Source organism: Leguminivora glycinivorella, chromosome 25, assembly GCF_023078275.1.
Source record: "Leguminivora glycinivorella isolate SPB_JAAS2020 chromosome 25, LegGlyc_1.1, whole genome shotgun sequence".
Lineage (NCBI taxonomy): Eukaryota > Metazoa > Arthropoda > Insecta > Lepidoptera > Tortricidae > Leguminivora > Leguminivora glycinivorella.
Genome location: NC_062995.1, coordinates 6001855 through 6019349, shown reverse-complemented (window position 1 = coordinate 6019349; position 17495 = coordinate 6001855). Strand labels below are relative to the sequence as shown.

The following is a 17495-nucleotide window of genomic DNA, read 5'->3' as shown; positions in this document are numbered from 1 at the left end:
TCAAAGCTGTCAATATGGTCGATCTTGCTACTTCACTAAACACAACTGTATATTTTCTACATGTTTCTATGAGATACTCTTATTTTTCGATGTTATGATTTCTAGGCGACCTTGCCAAAATGATGTACGATTGATCTCTCTATCACTCTTCTATATTAGTGTGATAGAGACAGATAGCGTTTCGTGTTTGGACCACAAATGGTTCTCATAATAGCTAGGCACCCTGAACAACTTAGTTACTTAGATAGCAAACTAAACTATGGAAATTACAATGAAAAACTTGATGCCTATTCTAAACAAATGAATCACGAAGAAGCAGAATTATATTCACCCCATAACGTGCGCTTCCCGAAGCATCTCTGACTCTCCAGATATAATTGCTGCAATTTTCTCTTCTGTCATACCAGGTTTGCCTAGGTCTTCTGCAAAGTTAAAAAATGTATAATCAATAAAGGAACAGGATGTTTCTTCAATGAATTCCTTCATATTTTATTCGCCGTTTTCATCATCTCATTTATAACGAAATAGGTGGGATTTAATTACTTACTGGCTATTTCTTCATCAACTACAGCTTCTTCTAAACCATCAACAATACCCTGACGAGTACCCATGATCTCACCATTCGGTGCTACAAATGCCTTGCCAGGGTCCACCGTTGGTACCGGCTCCTGAAAATATTGCCAATTTAATATTGCATTCAATTACCATCTTCAAGACATAACTTTTATAGCAACTTTTCTTACCGGTATTCTAATTTCCACTCTTTCCAAATGAGGTGCTTCGTCAGGGTTAAAAGGTACTGGTCTATATCCCTCTACAGCGACAGTTTCTATCGATTCTCCCATTTTATTTTCACTAGATTCAGTCACTGAATCTGTTGCGTTATTTTCAACGGTCACAATCACATTAACTGGCATTCCATTTAGATGTACCCTATTTGCCGAATCTTCAGCAGATTTTGCTCTATCTTCTACAATTCTGTTTATATTTTCTGTGTTCTTGATAATTTGTTTTTCGATATTTACTTCATCAAGTTTATCTTTGTATACTTTGGTATCTATAACTTTGGCGTAACCGTTGTAAACAAGAGGGGTGTCAACATGAGGTTCTATTCCTACTTCTTCTTTGTACTCTTCAATTGATTTGATGGTTTGGTCTATGGCAGAGGCTAGTAGTGATGACTTTCTTTCGATTTCTTTTATCTCCTCCTATATACACAAAAAAAAAAGAAATTCGTGTTTATTACAGGTAAAATTAGTTTTGTAATCATTATCTAAGATATTGTATTTAATCCATTACTCCAATCAGTAAATCAGTTTTCTAGTGGTTCATGATGAAAATATGTGTATTGAGAGTAGTGAAAACATGTAATTGTGAAACAACACAAATGTGATAACTTTGTATGGTCTATGTTTTCTGACTTACCTTTAAAAACACGTATTTCATATTACCCCCTTTCAACCCTGGCTTAGTAAACTTAGGCGGCGAAGACTTATCCTCAGGCGGGGTCGGAAGCGGAGTCTCATAAACGACTTCCTCAATAATTTCAGTATCTATATGAGGAACCAAATTCTTTTTAACAATATGAGGATCCTCATCCTCAGGACTTGGAGATCTTGGAACAGGTGGACCAGTTAGTTTGGGTAGAGGCATTTGGAGTCGGAAGACATATTCATCAGTGAGTGGAGTAGGGGGGACTGTGGAAGGAGTGGGGGTACTAATAGTGCTCTTTACTGAAGATTGGGAGTCAGACTTTTTAATTTTAGAATCCAGATCTAACGTGAGCTGTTTTTTAGCATCCTCAGTAGATCTGGCAATGAAAGTAGATTCTTGGACAACGCTGGAAGTGAAAGAAGAGTCTTCGGTAGTTCTGGCAGTAAAAGAAGATTCTTGAACGTATTCTGAGTTCTGAATAGAGCTTTCTGAAATGAAAGATTGGTATTGGTTCTCTGATTCAGCAATATGAACAGACTTTTTAATACAAACTTCAATTTCTTGGTCAATTTCAATGTTTTCCTCTAATTCAGTTATTTCTTCTTTTGTAACTTTTAACTGAGCGTATTCGTCTTTGACTTCTAGGTTCCTTTCACTGATGTCAATATTTCCTTGAACAACAGATATTTCTTCAGCAATCTCCTCAATTTTTACATCCTGGGCTACCTCAGCCACCTCTTCCTTTACCGAAACAATTTCTTTGATATCTTCTTTTATTACAGATACACTTTCTTTTACTTCCTGAACTGAAACAATATCTTCTTTTTCCTCTTTGATTTCTTCAATTATTACGGACTCTTCCTTAGCTTTAACTGAAACGTCCTCCAACACCTGTATTTCTTTAATATCGTGCGACTCCGTAACTTCTATTGATTCCTCTTTGACAACGTTTACTTCATCAATGTATTCAGAGGTCTCAATTTCTTGTATATTCATTTTATTTTTTATCTCGACACTAACAGCCTTTTCAACAATATCCTCATGTAATTCTACGATTGGCTGTATCGTTTCCACTTTTTCAATAACAGCTTGTTTACTTTCAATCTGTATGGATGATTTCTGATCACCAGTTTCTTGAATAACATCTTTTTTTTCTTGGACAATTACTTCTTCAGTTTTTGCACTAGAAATTTCACGGGCTTCAAGAACGGCTTCTGCTTCTTGTTTGATTTGTGACTGAGATTCTATAGCAACACGCTCTGTTACCATTGCCTCATTGGCTTCCAATGCTATATTCGTTTCTTTAATACTTTCCATTGAGGTGGCTTCAGATATTTCTGCCATTTCATCAAATATTGAGTTTTTATTAGTGTAAACATGAGCCTCGCATATAGATATGTATGTATTTTTACCATTCTTACTACTGATCTCGCTTGTTTCATGTTTGGTTTCTTTTTTGATGTCCATGATTTCATGTTTTGTTTCTGTTTTTATCTCTTTTGATTCTAAAACACTGCTGGTTGTTTTTATTTCAGTAATCTCTTGAGACTTTGTATCAACTTTAGAAAGTGGCACAACTTCCTTCACTATGTCTTCATCTACTTTGCTTCTACTTCTTGATCGTCTTTCACGTTGCATTGTAATCTCTTCTTCCAAACCAGCTTTAGTTTGGAATTCAGTTATAACTCCATCTATTTTAGTAATTAATTCTCCTGACTTTTTATCACTTAACTGTGCCATTTCTGCACCTGACAAAACGATTTTCTCCCTTTTTTCACTTTCGTGCTGTATCTTTTCAACATAATCTGTATATTCTTGCTGTTTAACTTCTCTGACGTGATCTTGCTTTACTACATCAGCTACCTTTTCAACTTTCTGTTTTATATCTTTTATTTCAAACTCTTCAGTCTTTGTCTTTTCACTTTTGCTATCTATTACAGAATCTTTCACAACGGTCGTATTTGAAACGGTATCTCTTTCAACTCGGGTAACTTCAGTTGCTTCCTTTGTAACATTTGGTTTTGTTTCTAAAGGCTTTGAAAGTACAGGTTCAGCTAAAATAAACCTAGATAGAGCCACCATGACATCAGTCAAATGTATGAAAAAGGTTTTAAGTAATAAATCATAGTGATAATTTGATTGGACTGTACCTCTAATATGAGGAATTGTTTGCAATCCGATGGTATAAGCTCTTTGTTCAGCTACTAATTTAGCGGTACTATATTTAGCTTCTTTAGTTTTATTTTCATCTGATTTATGAATATTTTCAGTAGTTGTCGTGATTTTTTCCGTTTTGATTTCAGATGTTTGCTTCTGTTGAGCCGACTGCACTGTTATACTATCTTTTAGGTCAGATATTACTTTAGATTGCTTTCTCTCAATTTTCGCATCGTCTACAGATTTAATTTCAACGTTTTTGTCATACATTTCAGATTTCCTTCGTACTGTACCACTTTCAATAGAATCATCTGTAAATTTATTTTCTACTTTAGTATCGACCTTTTTAACGTCGTTATCAAACATTTCTGACTTTCTTCTTACACTACCACTTTCTATTGTTTCATCTACAGAAATCTTTTCAACTTTCATATCAGCAACTTTGACATCTTTGTCATATATCTGTGATTTTCTTCTCACGCTACCACTCTCTATAGATTCATCTACACATTTCTTTTCAATTTTAACATCAGCTATTTTAGTATCTTTATCATACATTTCAGACTTCCTCCTTACACTACCACTTTCAATTGTTTCTTCTAATTCTTGCCTTCTAAATTCTTGACGTTCGTCAACGATAGTTTCTTTATCATCTTTTTCAAATTTTGCAACCTCTTTAGCAACACTAACGTCACTCTTTTTTACAACAACATCATTTGTTTTCTTAATACTTTCACTCATTTCACAAACCTCTTTGCTAGATTCTTTTCTGACAGATGTTGAGACTACAGTTTCCATGTCAGATGAATTAGTTTTACATTCTGAAGTTACAGCGCTCAGTTCAAGATCAATTTCTTTTTTAATTTCATCAGCTACAATGACTGCTTTTTCAATACTCTCATCAACAATGCTTGTAGCGGTCATTTCAATCGTTTCCAAATCAATATCCTTTTTCATTTTTTCCATAAACTTGGCATCTTCTTTTTGCTCTACCAATCTTTCTTCTACCGAAGTAACTTTCACTTCCTTAGTCACTATCTCTTCCGTTACTATCGTCTCTTCCACGGTCTTAGTGACTGTCGTAATTTCTTTCGTTTTCTTAAGCTTAGTTCCATCAGGATCATACTGTTTTGAAATTGGGAGTTTGTATCTACTTTTTTCACTAAGGATTCCAGCGAATTCATCAACATTAGGTAAATCACGAGGGGGTTCAAGGCCATCATCAAATTTTCCAAATTCATCATGGTAATTAGGGTTAAGGATGATAGGTTTTTCTAAAGGGGGGATTGGAGAAGGTTCAGTGGAGAAGGGTCTATAATGTTTAGTGTTAAGGAAGTAAGGGGATTCGGTTAAGGACCTCTGTTCATAGTCATTGCGAGCTTCGCTAAGGGACCTCCGGTCGAGGTTGCCGCGAGATCCGGTTCTTGACCGGCTAGAGTCTTTGGAATCGAGGGGGCTGTCCCCGAACTGTTGTATTTGGAATACCTCAGTCGGAAGCGAGGGCTGGTCGAAATCGTCCTGGTCTAACGGGTCGTCGATCGGGTCGTAGTCGTCGAGGGTCAGGTCGTATAGACCGCTGTAACAAAAAAAAAAACTTAAAAGAAGCCTACCGAAACTGAGGACTGGAGAAAGGAAGGAGAGGCCTTTGACGGCTTAACCAGCAGTGGGACACCATTTAGGAGCATTTCTTTTTTTTTTGCCAATAAAAAATTTTTCATTGTTTTAGGGAATTTTAGGTCAATTGTACTCAGAATCACTAGTACTTTCAATCTCACTGGGAGACAAAAAGTGTCCCAGAATTTCCATACATTTTTGTTACCTTCCTCTTTTGTTACCCCATACCTACAACACGTACGAAAAATGGTAACAAAATAAGAAAAAATTGTATGGGACATTTTTTTTAACTACTAGGATTGAAAAAGCTAGTAATTCTGAGTAGAAATAGCAATTTTTTTTTCAAAAATATCACACTAATTTCATAAAAGTGGCAAAAAAAAAAAGAAATGCTCTTAGGCTATAAAAAAAAGAAGCCTGCGATTAGGGGTATAGCAGATGTAATTAAAGTATTGGTTGCCGAAATCGAAAGCAAACATTACGATGCACTAGTTGATACAAATTTCTTAATACAGGCCATTTCATTTGCTTATCGCTCCGAACGAAGTATTTTACAGAGATCTTACAATAAGGTAACGGCGCCTATTAACGTGGTACTTAAGCAGATTTCAAAAGATACCAAAAAATTAAGGGTATCAAAGCTCATTAACGACCACAAATATTTTTTTTATGGAAGAGTATTTATTGAACTATTAGTTTTGAAGAGTTTTAGGATCATTTTAGTTTATTATATGTCATAAAATGATTATTGAAGCCAACATACCTAAATTTTCTATTACCGTGGTAATGAACAGGTTGCAGTTCTATTAACGCGAATTGCGATTTCATTACCGAGGGTATGAATGACAGTGTTTTTCTGCCATCGGTAAATAGAAACCCATCTCAAAATTCGGAGCTTAATACCGACGGTTGAATATACAAATTATGACAAATACATATACCTATACTATCCTCCTTTATGAATACCCACAGAAGACTCAGTTTCACCTAAGAAATCTGTACTTACGGTACACTAAATGTCATATTTTGATACAAGACTAATATGTCGCTCGGTAATAGATACTTCTATAGGAACCCATTACCGACCCAAACAAATATTGCATGGATCGGTAATAGATTCTTATATATTCTATTACCGAGGGTTATCTGATCGTACCATCGGTAATAGGCATAAATTGGAGTATTATAAAATCTAATTCCGACCCATAAAAACAAAGTCATACAGATGTATTTTCATTACAAATCAAAATAAAATATTGCAACCTTATATTTAAACCAAGCTTACATAACTGGTAAGTAAGCATCAGACTTTATGTCAATGTTTAAAAAATTGACAAATTAACGGTTTTCATAGAAACTACGAAATCAGTCATGAAGTTTTTGCTAAAAATTAAGGTTTTGTTGAATAATTTTCATACCGCGTAAATAGTTCTTTGATAGCGTGAATAGATCAAGATTGAAACAACTGTAAGACATTATATAACTGATCACATATACTTAAAATAAAGCAAAAAGAACTAATATCACTACTTTAACTATTACCGTGGTATACCACAGTAATAGAATCTACTCACGAAATGGCGCCTTTCACCGCTGTCTTTTAATTTCCACTTTAAACACATTTCCAGGCTAAACAATACCTAAAAAGTACTCAGAAGTCATGTAGAAAACTATAAACAATAATTTGAAATGCATAACTTTCACCTGTTTGCCATAATTATTACGTAAACTACTAAATGAGATTGGAGTTCACTTAGGTTTAGCGTCACACGTCAGTATGACACAAACTCTTCTCGCGGCCCCGTGGCAAAAACTGTCAAATAGCGAGCGTCTTCTTTCATTCACACTCTCTATCGCCTATATGTGCGTTAGTCAACTAAACAGGCTTCCTTTGTGTGAGTAACTTTTTTTAAGAAATTGGTCGGTTTGCCTATAAAATGCGTATTTGCAAATGCGGCGGTAATGGACGTCGATTTCGATACCCGCGTTGATAGCCGCCGTTACCTTATGGCTGTAGATAAAAACGAATGGTGTGTTTGGCCCTGTTTTTATTGAATTCCGTTATCTTTAAGGGTAGGTTCTTTAGATCAAATACAATTAATTTCTCTAAGAAACTAGCGTCTTAACTCTTACGGTTATAGAGTTATTAATGTGGCAGCACCTCAAGAACTCGTGTTGTTTAGACGGCGGCAATAATTCATTGATTCCTCAACACTTACGTAATCCTGACGAAATCAACAATTTTTTCCTTGAAGTACCCGGGAACTCGGACACCGATCGTGAAATGCAGGCCACCTTCCAAGATAAAATAATTGACAAAGTGTTCAATATCGAGCCATGTTCGGAAAGTCAAGTACGTAAAATAATAAAGTCTATAGAAAGTAATGCAAGTGGACACGACGGTACGACAATGGATATGATTCGTTTAACACTGGACGTCACTCTACCTATCATAACTCATATTATCAATACGTCTATCACAACCAACACCTTCCCAGAAGCATGGAAACTTGCCAGGGTAAAGCCGATCCCAAAATCAAGTGGAATTGAAGTGTATAAGGATCTACGGCCAATAAGTATCCTCCCGGTTCTTTCTAAAGTTATAGAAAGATTTGTGGGTGAGCAACTATCCAGGTACCTGGAGGAAAATAACCTGCTACCACATGTACAATCAGGATTCCGGAGTAAACACGGCACAGATGTAGCTATGGCAAAAGTTACAGATGATATTATTGCTTCCTCTGATAAGGGAATGGGTTCTATCCTTGTTTTATTAGACTTCTCGCGAGCTTTTGACTGCCTCAATCCAAAATTACTTATATCTAAGATGGCATATTATGGAGTATCTGCGCCGTCTTGTAAATGGTTTGAATCATTTCTTACTGGTCGTAGGCAATACATTGAAATAGAGGGGGATCAAGGCCAGTTAGTGAGATCAGAAACGCGCATGATAAGCCGAGGTACACCACAGGGATCCATTTTAAGCCCATTGCTTTTTATTCTATACACAGCCGACTTAGTAAAAAATCTTAAGCATTGCAGCGCACACCTTTACGCAGACGATACCCAAATTTATCACTCCTTTCTACCAAGTAATGTAGAAGAGTCTGTCAGTAAGGTCAACGAAGACTTAGGAATCGTGGCTGAGTGGTCACAAAGAAACAATCTCGTTTTAAACCCGGCTAAATCGCAGTTTCTTGTAATGGGCAATAAATGGCAACGTTTAAAAATCAAACAGCAAAACCCAAAGGTTGCGATCGGGACCGAGATGGTACCCCAAGTGGAAAAAGCACATAATTTGGGCTTAGTTATGGATGGACAGCTTCAGTACATAGAGCACGTTAACTTAAAAATTAGAAATGCCTTCTATCGACTTAAAGTATTATACGGGATTCGTAAATACCTTTCTGTTAAAGTAAGAGAAATTCTGGTCGAATCCTTAATATTGTCTCTGTTCAATTATGCGGACATAGTATATGGGCCAAGACTCCTAGTACAAACGAAACAATCTATTCAGCGGGTGCAAAATGCATGTGTTCGTTTTTGCTATGATGTTCCCAAAAGAGCGCACATCACCCCGTTCTTAAACGAAAGAAAGCTACTCAATATGGACAGCAGGAGAAAGCTACACCTAGCTTGCACGGTGCGGAAAGTGTTAGAGTTTCAGAGGCCTCGCTACCTATTTGAAAAACTAAAATGGGTAAACGATACTCGCAGCAAATCACTGAGAAAATGCACGAAACTTGCGATACCACAACACAAGACGGCATTCTTTAAAGGGAGCTTTAAATTTGCGGCAGCAAAAGTTTGGAACGACTTGCCGCCACCCATACGTGAACCGATGGGATCTATTCAATACAAGAAGTTGGTTAAATCACATCTTCTTGAGATGCAGCGCAAATTTTTATCTCCCTCCTAAAGATAAGCAAGCCAGCGGTACCCACTCACAGACACGCAAACACACACACACACACACATACACGCACACACACACACACACACGCACACACACGCGCGCACACACACACACACACACACGTTTTTCTTAAGATTGTTTTTAACATACCTTTTATATTTCAATCTTTAATTTATAATATCAATTACCTATGTAATGTAAAAGCCTATCAGCACGGTAATTTGTTAACCTGCGACCGATCGATCCCGAAGGTCCAGTCTGAAAACCAGCGCTAGGCCCTCAGCTTGGCACATGCTGAGATTGGAACCTATTGCCAATATACTGTATATATCACTTGTCTAGTTAAGTAACATTTAGTATGTAAGATAATATGTACTGTACTTAGCATGTAAGGTTACTTGTAAGTTTTTTGAGGCAATAAATAAATTCTTATTCTTATTCTTATTCTTATTAAAATGCTATTCTTAAGGACCGCTCACACTAATAAATTCATTTATTATGTATGAAAATGAGGAAAAATTTTTTTGCGACTTTAACTAAAATTGATATACAGGGTGGATCCTGATAATAAACCTAGATACGTGTCGAATTTAACGGAAAACAAAAAAAACATGATGTATAAATTTATCAAACGGTTAGGTGTTTATTTTGTAAATAGACATATATAAGAGAATATTTTAACTTCTGATTAGCAGAAACGTCTGCAATCGATGCCATTAGGCTTAGAAAAAAATTAAAAGTCTACTTTTAAATTTATTCTAAGCCTATAAGAGAATAGTTTGAATAAGTATCAAGGTATGCACAGGTCAAAATCCAATAATGAATTCTGAATTTAATCAAATTTAATTGAAAAGACGCCTTATTTGTAACATTTTTTTTAATTAGCCCATTATAGTGTCCCACTGCTGGGCAAAGGCCTTTCCCCTTATAAATAATAAAAAAAAGTCTCTCATAGCCGAGGTGTCTAAAGCCGAAAGTCCACTATCATATGTTTATCTTAGAAATATGATCATAGATCTGTATGCCTCCCTTTTTCTCCGACGTGAAGAAAGAGGATGGCATGCATAGGCAATGCAACATAGCCTATGATCATAATTCTATGATAAACATAAATGATAGTGGACTATCGGCCTAAGTCGTCCCGCTTCTTCTCCTAAACCTGCCACGTCCCCGCTTAATTGCCAATGCTTATTTATCTATGAATTAAAACTATGGAAACGGATTAAATCGCGTATAATGAATTTACAATTCATACCGACGTTTCGAACACTTTACAGCATTCGTGGTCAACGGGTGACCGAGGAAAAATTACAATGTGCAAAAGCTACCCACATACAAGAAATATTAACGAACCATGACCATAAATAAAACAATAATAATTATTTATCTAGTTAATGATAGGCCACCTGCTACGACACGACCATTTCATCACAAACATAATAGAAGGGAAATTAAATGGAAGGAGAGGAAGGGGAAGGCCAAGAAAGAGTTATATAAGCCAAGTAAAAGAACATGTAAGGGCCGTGTCGTACCAGGACACTAAAAGGCTGGCTTCGGATCGACCAAAGTGGAGACAACTTCATCAAGCTGCACCAACAAGAGCCCCGCTCTTAAATTGAATTGAATTGATTAAAAAAATACTTTACCAGGAAATATTCACTCCTATGATATCTTGATATCACTATAGCTAACAGCGACACTTCACTTATATCTTCAGAACTCATTCTTACATTTTAACTGTTTGAATATGACACTATTTGGAGTGATACTGAGAAAAAAAAAAAATGTAATTCATTATAAAGTAAAAGGTAAAAGGTATTTTGTGTTTGGGCTTGGAAAGACGATATATCTTGGTATCTTATCACTTATAATATGGAAGGGTATATAAAAAAAAAGTAGAACAATAGTCATTTCTTACAAGAGCTTAATCTGCGTAATATAGTGATCCTTGGGTATAAGCGTGAGTATAAGAATTATTTATAATCGCTAAATTCAAGTACCTATAAATATTATCATAGATTAAATAAAATATTATTAAGGTAGGGTAATATTTAACCTGCGTGTCGACCTCTAACTTCACTTTTCGTTGTATGTATTGTTTGCATCAGTTCACTGTTTTCTGTGTGGCTTGCACATTTTCACTGTAATTTTAAATATGTAACACAATTATTATTTTTTAGTAACATATTGTGTATAATACTTTTCACTCAACGGATAACTGTTATTGGCCTAAGACTATGTAAAAATACCTATGTAAGTTATATATTTACGGCTGTTGTTGTCCTAAATACCAATAAATAAAAATAAAAAATAAAAAACCATGACCATAAATAAAACAATAATAATTATTTATCTAGTTAAAACAATACTTTACCAGGAAATATTCACTCCTATGATATCTTGATATCACTATAGCTAACAGCGACACTTCACTAATATCTTCCGAACTCATTGTTACATTTTAACTGTTTGAATATGACACTATTTAAAGTGATACTGAGCCAAATAGCTATTAATTCATGAAGGGTTAATTATAAAACTAGGACAAGGTATTAGATATTAATAGATATGCAAAATTAAATAAAACTGGAAACGGATTATATCGCGTATAATGAATTTACAATACATCCTGACGTTTCGAACACCCCATATAACCATAATCGGTCGCCGTTCCTACGCAAATCCTCCTATTTTGTGTACACACAGGTCTTCGGGTCTCAATGCTTAGTCGCAGTACGGTCGACGTTTAGTCGCGGCGACCCAAATGGGGACGATTTGTAACAGGCACAAATGGTCACAGAAGTGACAGAAGTGTGCACTACGCGTGCACACATTGTTACCGTTTGGCGACTACTTTCCCAAAATCATTCGTTCATTTCATTCTTTTCAAATGGCGACTGTCAGAGACGTCAAAGTAAAAAAGAAATAAAATCATTTGACATTAAAATGTAATGGCGTAAGAATTTGTTAAAGATAAAATATTGTTTGCATTTGTAATATAATGTGGGCTAATTACCATGGCCAATTAAATTGCTCGAGTGATTTCATAAAATAAGTCTAAATTTATCAACGCGCCATCAACTTACCTCAGTTTAACCAGTAATAATACTATTGACTACTCGGTGTTTGCGTGTTATGTATATTGATTGGTGAAGTTTTAGTGCTCCGGTGAATATACTATACTGAAATAATAAAAATAATGCCTAGAAAACCAATAAAGTTGTTAAAATATGGATTAAGACGGTAATATTCCATGTAAAAAGCAGTCGCCAAACGGTCACCAAACGGTCGACAAACGGTCGCAAATTGTCGCAGCGTACACGCGTGACCGAAAGCAGTGAATGTTTATTATATTTTCAAAATGGCTTCATGTATTATTTTTTTCCAGGTATCCTCAAACTTTATAAACAATTAAATATGCCGTCGTACTCAGTTGCCCTCACTAAAGAAGATTAAAAAAAAATTGTAACGTGCGTATCGAGCTGCTGGGTTGTAAAGGATCGGGGATCATATTATTATGGTCTTCTATAGAGCAACTAGTATTTTGCGGCATTTCACAATTGACACTTGTTGAAGTAGTCGTCATTAATATTACTATCAACATTAATTTCAGCGATCTGTACTTCTTAAGTCAAGATTTTTGTATAGATAAGTGTCTACAAATTTGTAATGTTAAAGAGACATAAATAAAACGTAGTAGAGTAAATAATGTGTTTTTTTTTTAACCCAAACAAAATACTTGTAGATACGAGTGCGGAAAAGAGGAAAATCGATACGAGTAGCGATAAATTAATACACGAACGAAGGGAGTGTTTTACTTCGACACGAGTTGTGAATGTCCTTATCGCACGTGTATCGTACGACGATTTTCAGTCCTTAATCTAAGCTAAGAGTTTCGACCAGACAAGAAATGAATCATTGCTTGATTTGCTCGCACTACTGCGTTAGAAAAAGCAGCATCTGTACTGAAAAAAAACTATCATTGCGCAACAGAAATTCTATTAAGTAATATCACAGTAAATACTCTATTTCATTTGATTCCTACTTTTATTGTGTAAAGCAACACTACACTTCATTTTTATCAATAAGAATTAAAAATTATATATTTAATACATTAAGTAACTATAAAGTGCTTATCTATTTGTATTATCATTCTGCACTTTTCTTAACTTTCCCACATTTCTATAAAATGTCGAAGAGTGCTTAAATGGTCGTCGTCGTTTATTATTATTTAATTCGCTCATATTTAAATGATTCAAAGCAACCAGTCCACAACTTCACAAGACAGTTTGAGAAACCTTCGTATTTCAGATTGTCATTTGCGGATACAGTGGTTTAGGAGCAGTTCGGTAATCAGACCTACACATGTGTGTACAAATTCTGTCAATGTCACTGTCAGAAACCGTTCTGACAGTGACAATGACAGCCACAAATTCGTCCACATGTTGTTACCGTTATGTGTGCAAACGTCGACTAATAAAGTGTCGTTAAAAGTCATTCTGACAGTGACATTGACAGCCACAAATTCGTACACATTTTGTTACCGTAACGAGTGCACACGACGACTACATTTTGTTATTGTATCAATACGGTCGCATTGTTTGCACGACGTTACCACGCGTTATGTCACATTTGACAGTTAGTTACTGATTTGAAGATTTTGCGACTGAAATGGTTGTATGGGTATACTTTACAGCGTTCGTGGTTCGTGGTGTTGTAAGTAAATTAATTATACGCGATATAAACCGTTTCCACAGTTTTATTTCACGAATAACCATCGCGCTATTTTTTTTAAATAATATATTAGATAGTCCGACGGTTCCTCTCTCTGCAGCCCTAACCACCGGCAGCTTGGGCCCTGCCCCGCTGCTGGCGGCACCCTACAAGGGACGTTCAAAAAGTAATGAGAATGGATATGTTCCTGTATCTTGATTTAATTTGTCTTAACTTGTCCATGTAGCAGTACTCATTAAAGTGAAATTGCATAATTCAAATTGACACAAATAAATAATTGACACAAGGTGGTGGATGAAAATTTTCAGTAAAATAAGAGCATGTTTTCATGAATATTTGACATGTCGTGAGTTCATTTCTGACATGAATCATATCAAAAATAATCATACTTTAAATTAAAGCTGGGTTTATCCTTTGTTATTAACAGCAATAAAAAAGTTCGTATAGATACATTTTCAAACGGTATGGTATCCAAAAAAAATCTAGGTGCTGTTTTGGGTCATGTTCACGATTTTTACAGATTATTACGAAAATTGGGAATATAGATTGGAAACAAAATTACGTTAGTATTAAAGAAGAACATACAATCATTTTAATATTAAAAAAATGATTAGTTACAATAAGAACATTTTAAACAAACAAATAATAATGTTTTTGGCCTTCAAAATGACAGTCGACAGGGCCGAACCCTCAAATTGCCGAGGGTGCTGCTCAAGTTAGTGTATTTAAAGCTACAAGTGACATACCTAATATTGAAGGTAATATAAGGATCATTAATATTTTATACCCGACCTTTAAATAAAATTGTAATATAATCGCTACTCTGAAGTATAATGAAGTGAAGTGCTTACTGACATGGTATTTAGACTATCGTTAAGATTTTAATTTTTAAAGGGGGCAAAAAAATAATAATTGAAAAAATTAAATATGTAAATAAATCACAAAAGAGTTACTTTTAATTATAAAAATATAAGGATACTTACATTCTTATGTTTTAATACTCATTATCATTATTTATTGAACGCCCCTCGTAGGTTAGGTTTTTTTTATAATATGTTTATATGCTTTTATATTGTTTTGTAAATGTTTTTATATTTTATTTTTATATACATATTGTAAAATACCTAGCCTGAATGAAAATAAATACTGAGATAATAAATATTATAGGACATTCTTACACAGATTGACTGAGTCCCACGGTAAGCTCAAGAAGGCTTGTGTTGTGGGTACTCAGACAACGACATATATAATATACAAATACTTATACAGGATGATTCATGAGTCGTGAGCAGGAGTGAACAGGGTACTGGGGAGGGTCACGCTGAGCAACTTTCATAATGGGGCAACACTGAATTGTGATTATTTACAGATATTTGTTCCTGAGTAACATCCATGACTCAGGAACAAATATCTGTGCTCATCACACAAATAAATGCCCTCTATGTATATAAGTATGTATACAGTGCGTAAACGTAATAAGGGCGATAAATGAAACCAGGCATATAATTCAATATTGTTATCATTAATTAAGAGGTGTTTTTGAGTTACCCTTAAGTTTCAGCCCATAATTAATTTTTGAAAAATTTCCCAGCAGCAATGTACTGTAAACGTGGTTGCGATGACAATCAATGACAACTGTCAACGAGCGTTTAACGCGAGTGTGTTTGCATTACGTTGCGGGCCGAATTAATTTGTATGGATAAAAAAAAAATTCAATTTTAAGTAAAAGTTATCTAATTCCATTTTTTATGTCCTATACTCACCACCGTTAAGAGGTTCGCCCGTATTAGGTTCACATCCTGTATAAGTACTAGAATCGTCCCACGATAAGTCTGCATAGATTTTAATAGCCCCGCCTCTGCAAGGGTTAAGTAAACGTCATAATTTCATCAAAGTTTGACGTTTAAAATAACAGCTGCACTGGCGAGGCTGTGAAAATCATTGCAAACTTATCGTGGGACGATTCTAAATGTTTTCTATGTATATAAGTATTTATATATTATATATACCGTTGTCTGAGTACCCACAACACAAGCCTTCTTGAGCTTACCGTGGGCCTCAGTCAATCTGTGTAAGAATGTCTTATAATATTTATTTATTTATTATTATGTACTTAAACTTCCTTATTTATACGTTACTAAAATGTCAACTATTTATTATTATTATTTATTTTTTAATATTTATAGTGTAGAATGATGTAGGTAGGTACATGGTGGAAATTATCATGTTTATGTTTTTCTTTTGTAGTTGCAAACAGCTACATAACACCACACGCATTTTTACTCGTTACCATTAGCGTATAAACACATTTGTGTGATACCCATTGCATAAATAGGGTTTTATAAAAATCACTATAAAAACTAAATTAGATTAATTATAATATTCTAATGAACACAAGTTAAATTATAATCTATTGAAAATATTTCAACTTGTGCTGTCTTAAAGTAGTCACACTACTATGTATATAAATTAAAACCGAAATAAATTACACATATGAAAGAAAAAGTGACCAGAGGACTTGGTCACTTTTTCTCTCATATGTGTAATTTATTTCGGTTTTAATTATAATATTGTTCTACATATATTAGACACTTTTTAATTGATATACTTAGTTAGATTATACAGGATGCAACGTTATATGATACAAAATTAACCTATTACCTATCTCAAAATAAATATGTCCAACTATTCTTACAAAGTCCGAACATAAACTAAAAAGAAATGCTTACTTATCCTTATAGACCAGGTAAAACTTCATTTCGACCAGCCAAATTTAAAATAAATATACTGTTATAACTTCGTTCGGAACACAAATCGTAAATGCAATGAGAAACTTACGCGCTCTCTAAAGTTGCTTATAAAGGAAGGACACCGTCTGGAGCTAACTTCCGATTGATCCGAATCCAAGATGGCGTCACTTCCCTAACTGTCAAAATTTTCCCGCCAATGGAAGTAGCCTATTGCAATTCTAACCAACACTTTAGATTTTTTGCACCGCGCGGTGTGAAGTTAGCCACGAAACTAAATTAAAATCGAAAATCGATTAATTTGAGTACTGGCAGCTATTGATCTGTTGACATTGGGTTATATTTTTAAAACGTGTTGTTGTTGTATTTTAGGCTTAAATAGTGTCGCTCTAAGTATATTTCTGACTGTTATTTGATCATGTGTTAGTAGTACTATAGGAATTTGCCCTTAAAATTGATTAATTCATCATTGGGTCATTGTTAATGTCTTGTTTATGTACGAAATTAGATTTTAATTGTTGATTCATTGCAGGTGGATTTATTCTGGTCCTTTTTATACATACTTAATCATGGTTATGGCGTGAGTGTGACGTTACACTGTAGTACCAATAGCGGCGGCCGCTAGCTATCGTGGCCGCGTTATCCAGGCCATAGCTTTATCTTGAGACTTCCCGTATCACACATGACACCTTACTGAGGCTGTCTAGTAAACAGCCTCAGTTTATGTGTGATAAAAGTGTCGCCGCCGCTGCCGCTATCAGCCGCTTTTGTCCCGTCGTGTGTCATCGTAGCCGCTTTTTCCTCCTACATATATACTACCAGTATCTAAAATAATTATAATCTGTTGGATTTTCCGAACTTACCGCATCATTTCCAGGCTGAGACTGTCTGCT

At 35.1% G+C, this 17495-nt stretch overlaps 1 protein-coding gene across 1 annotated transcript in view; it reads right to left on the bottom strand.

Annotated features, from left to right (window-relative positions):
* Positions 1 to 17495, bottom strand: part of LOC125239518 (titin-like) — a 57068-nt gene that overhangs the window by 24038 nt on the left and 15535 nt on the right. The window contains exons 4-7 of the mRNA XM_048147131.1: positions 1426 to 5167; positions 744 to 1208; positions 548 to 668; positions 332 to 422 (exon numbers count right to left, since the gene is read on the bottom strand). Coding sequence (XP_048003088.1) covers positions 332 to 422; positions 548 to 668; positions 744 to 1208; positions 1426 to 5167 — 4419 coding nt within the window. The remainder of the gene's footprint in view (positions 1 to 331; positions 423 to 547; positions 669 to 743; positions 1209 to 1425; positions 5168 to 17495) is intronic.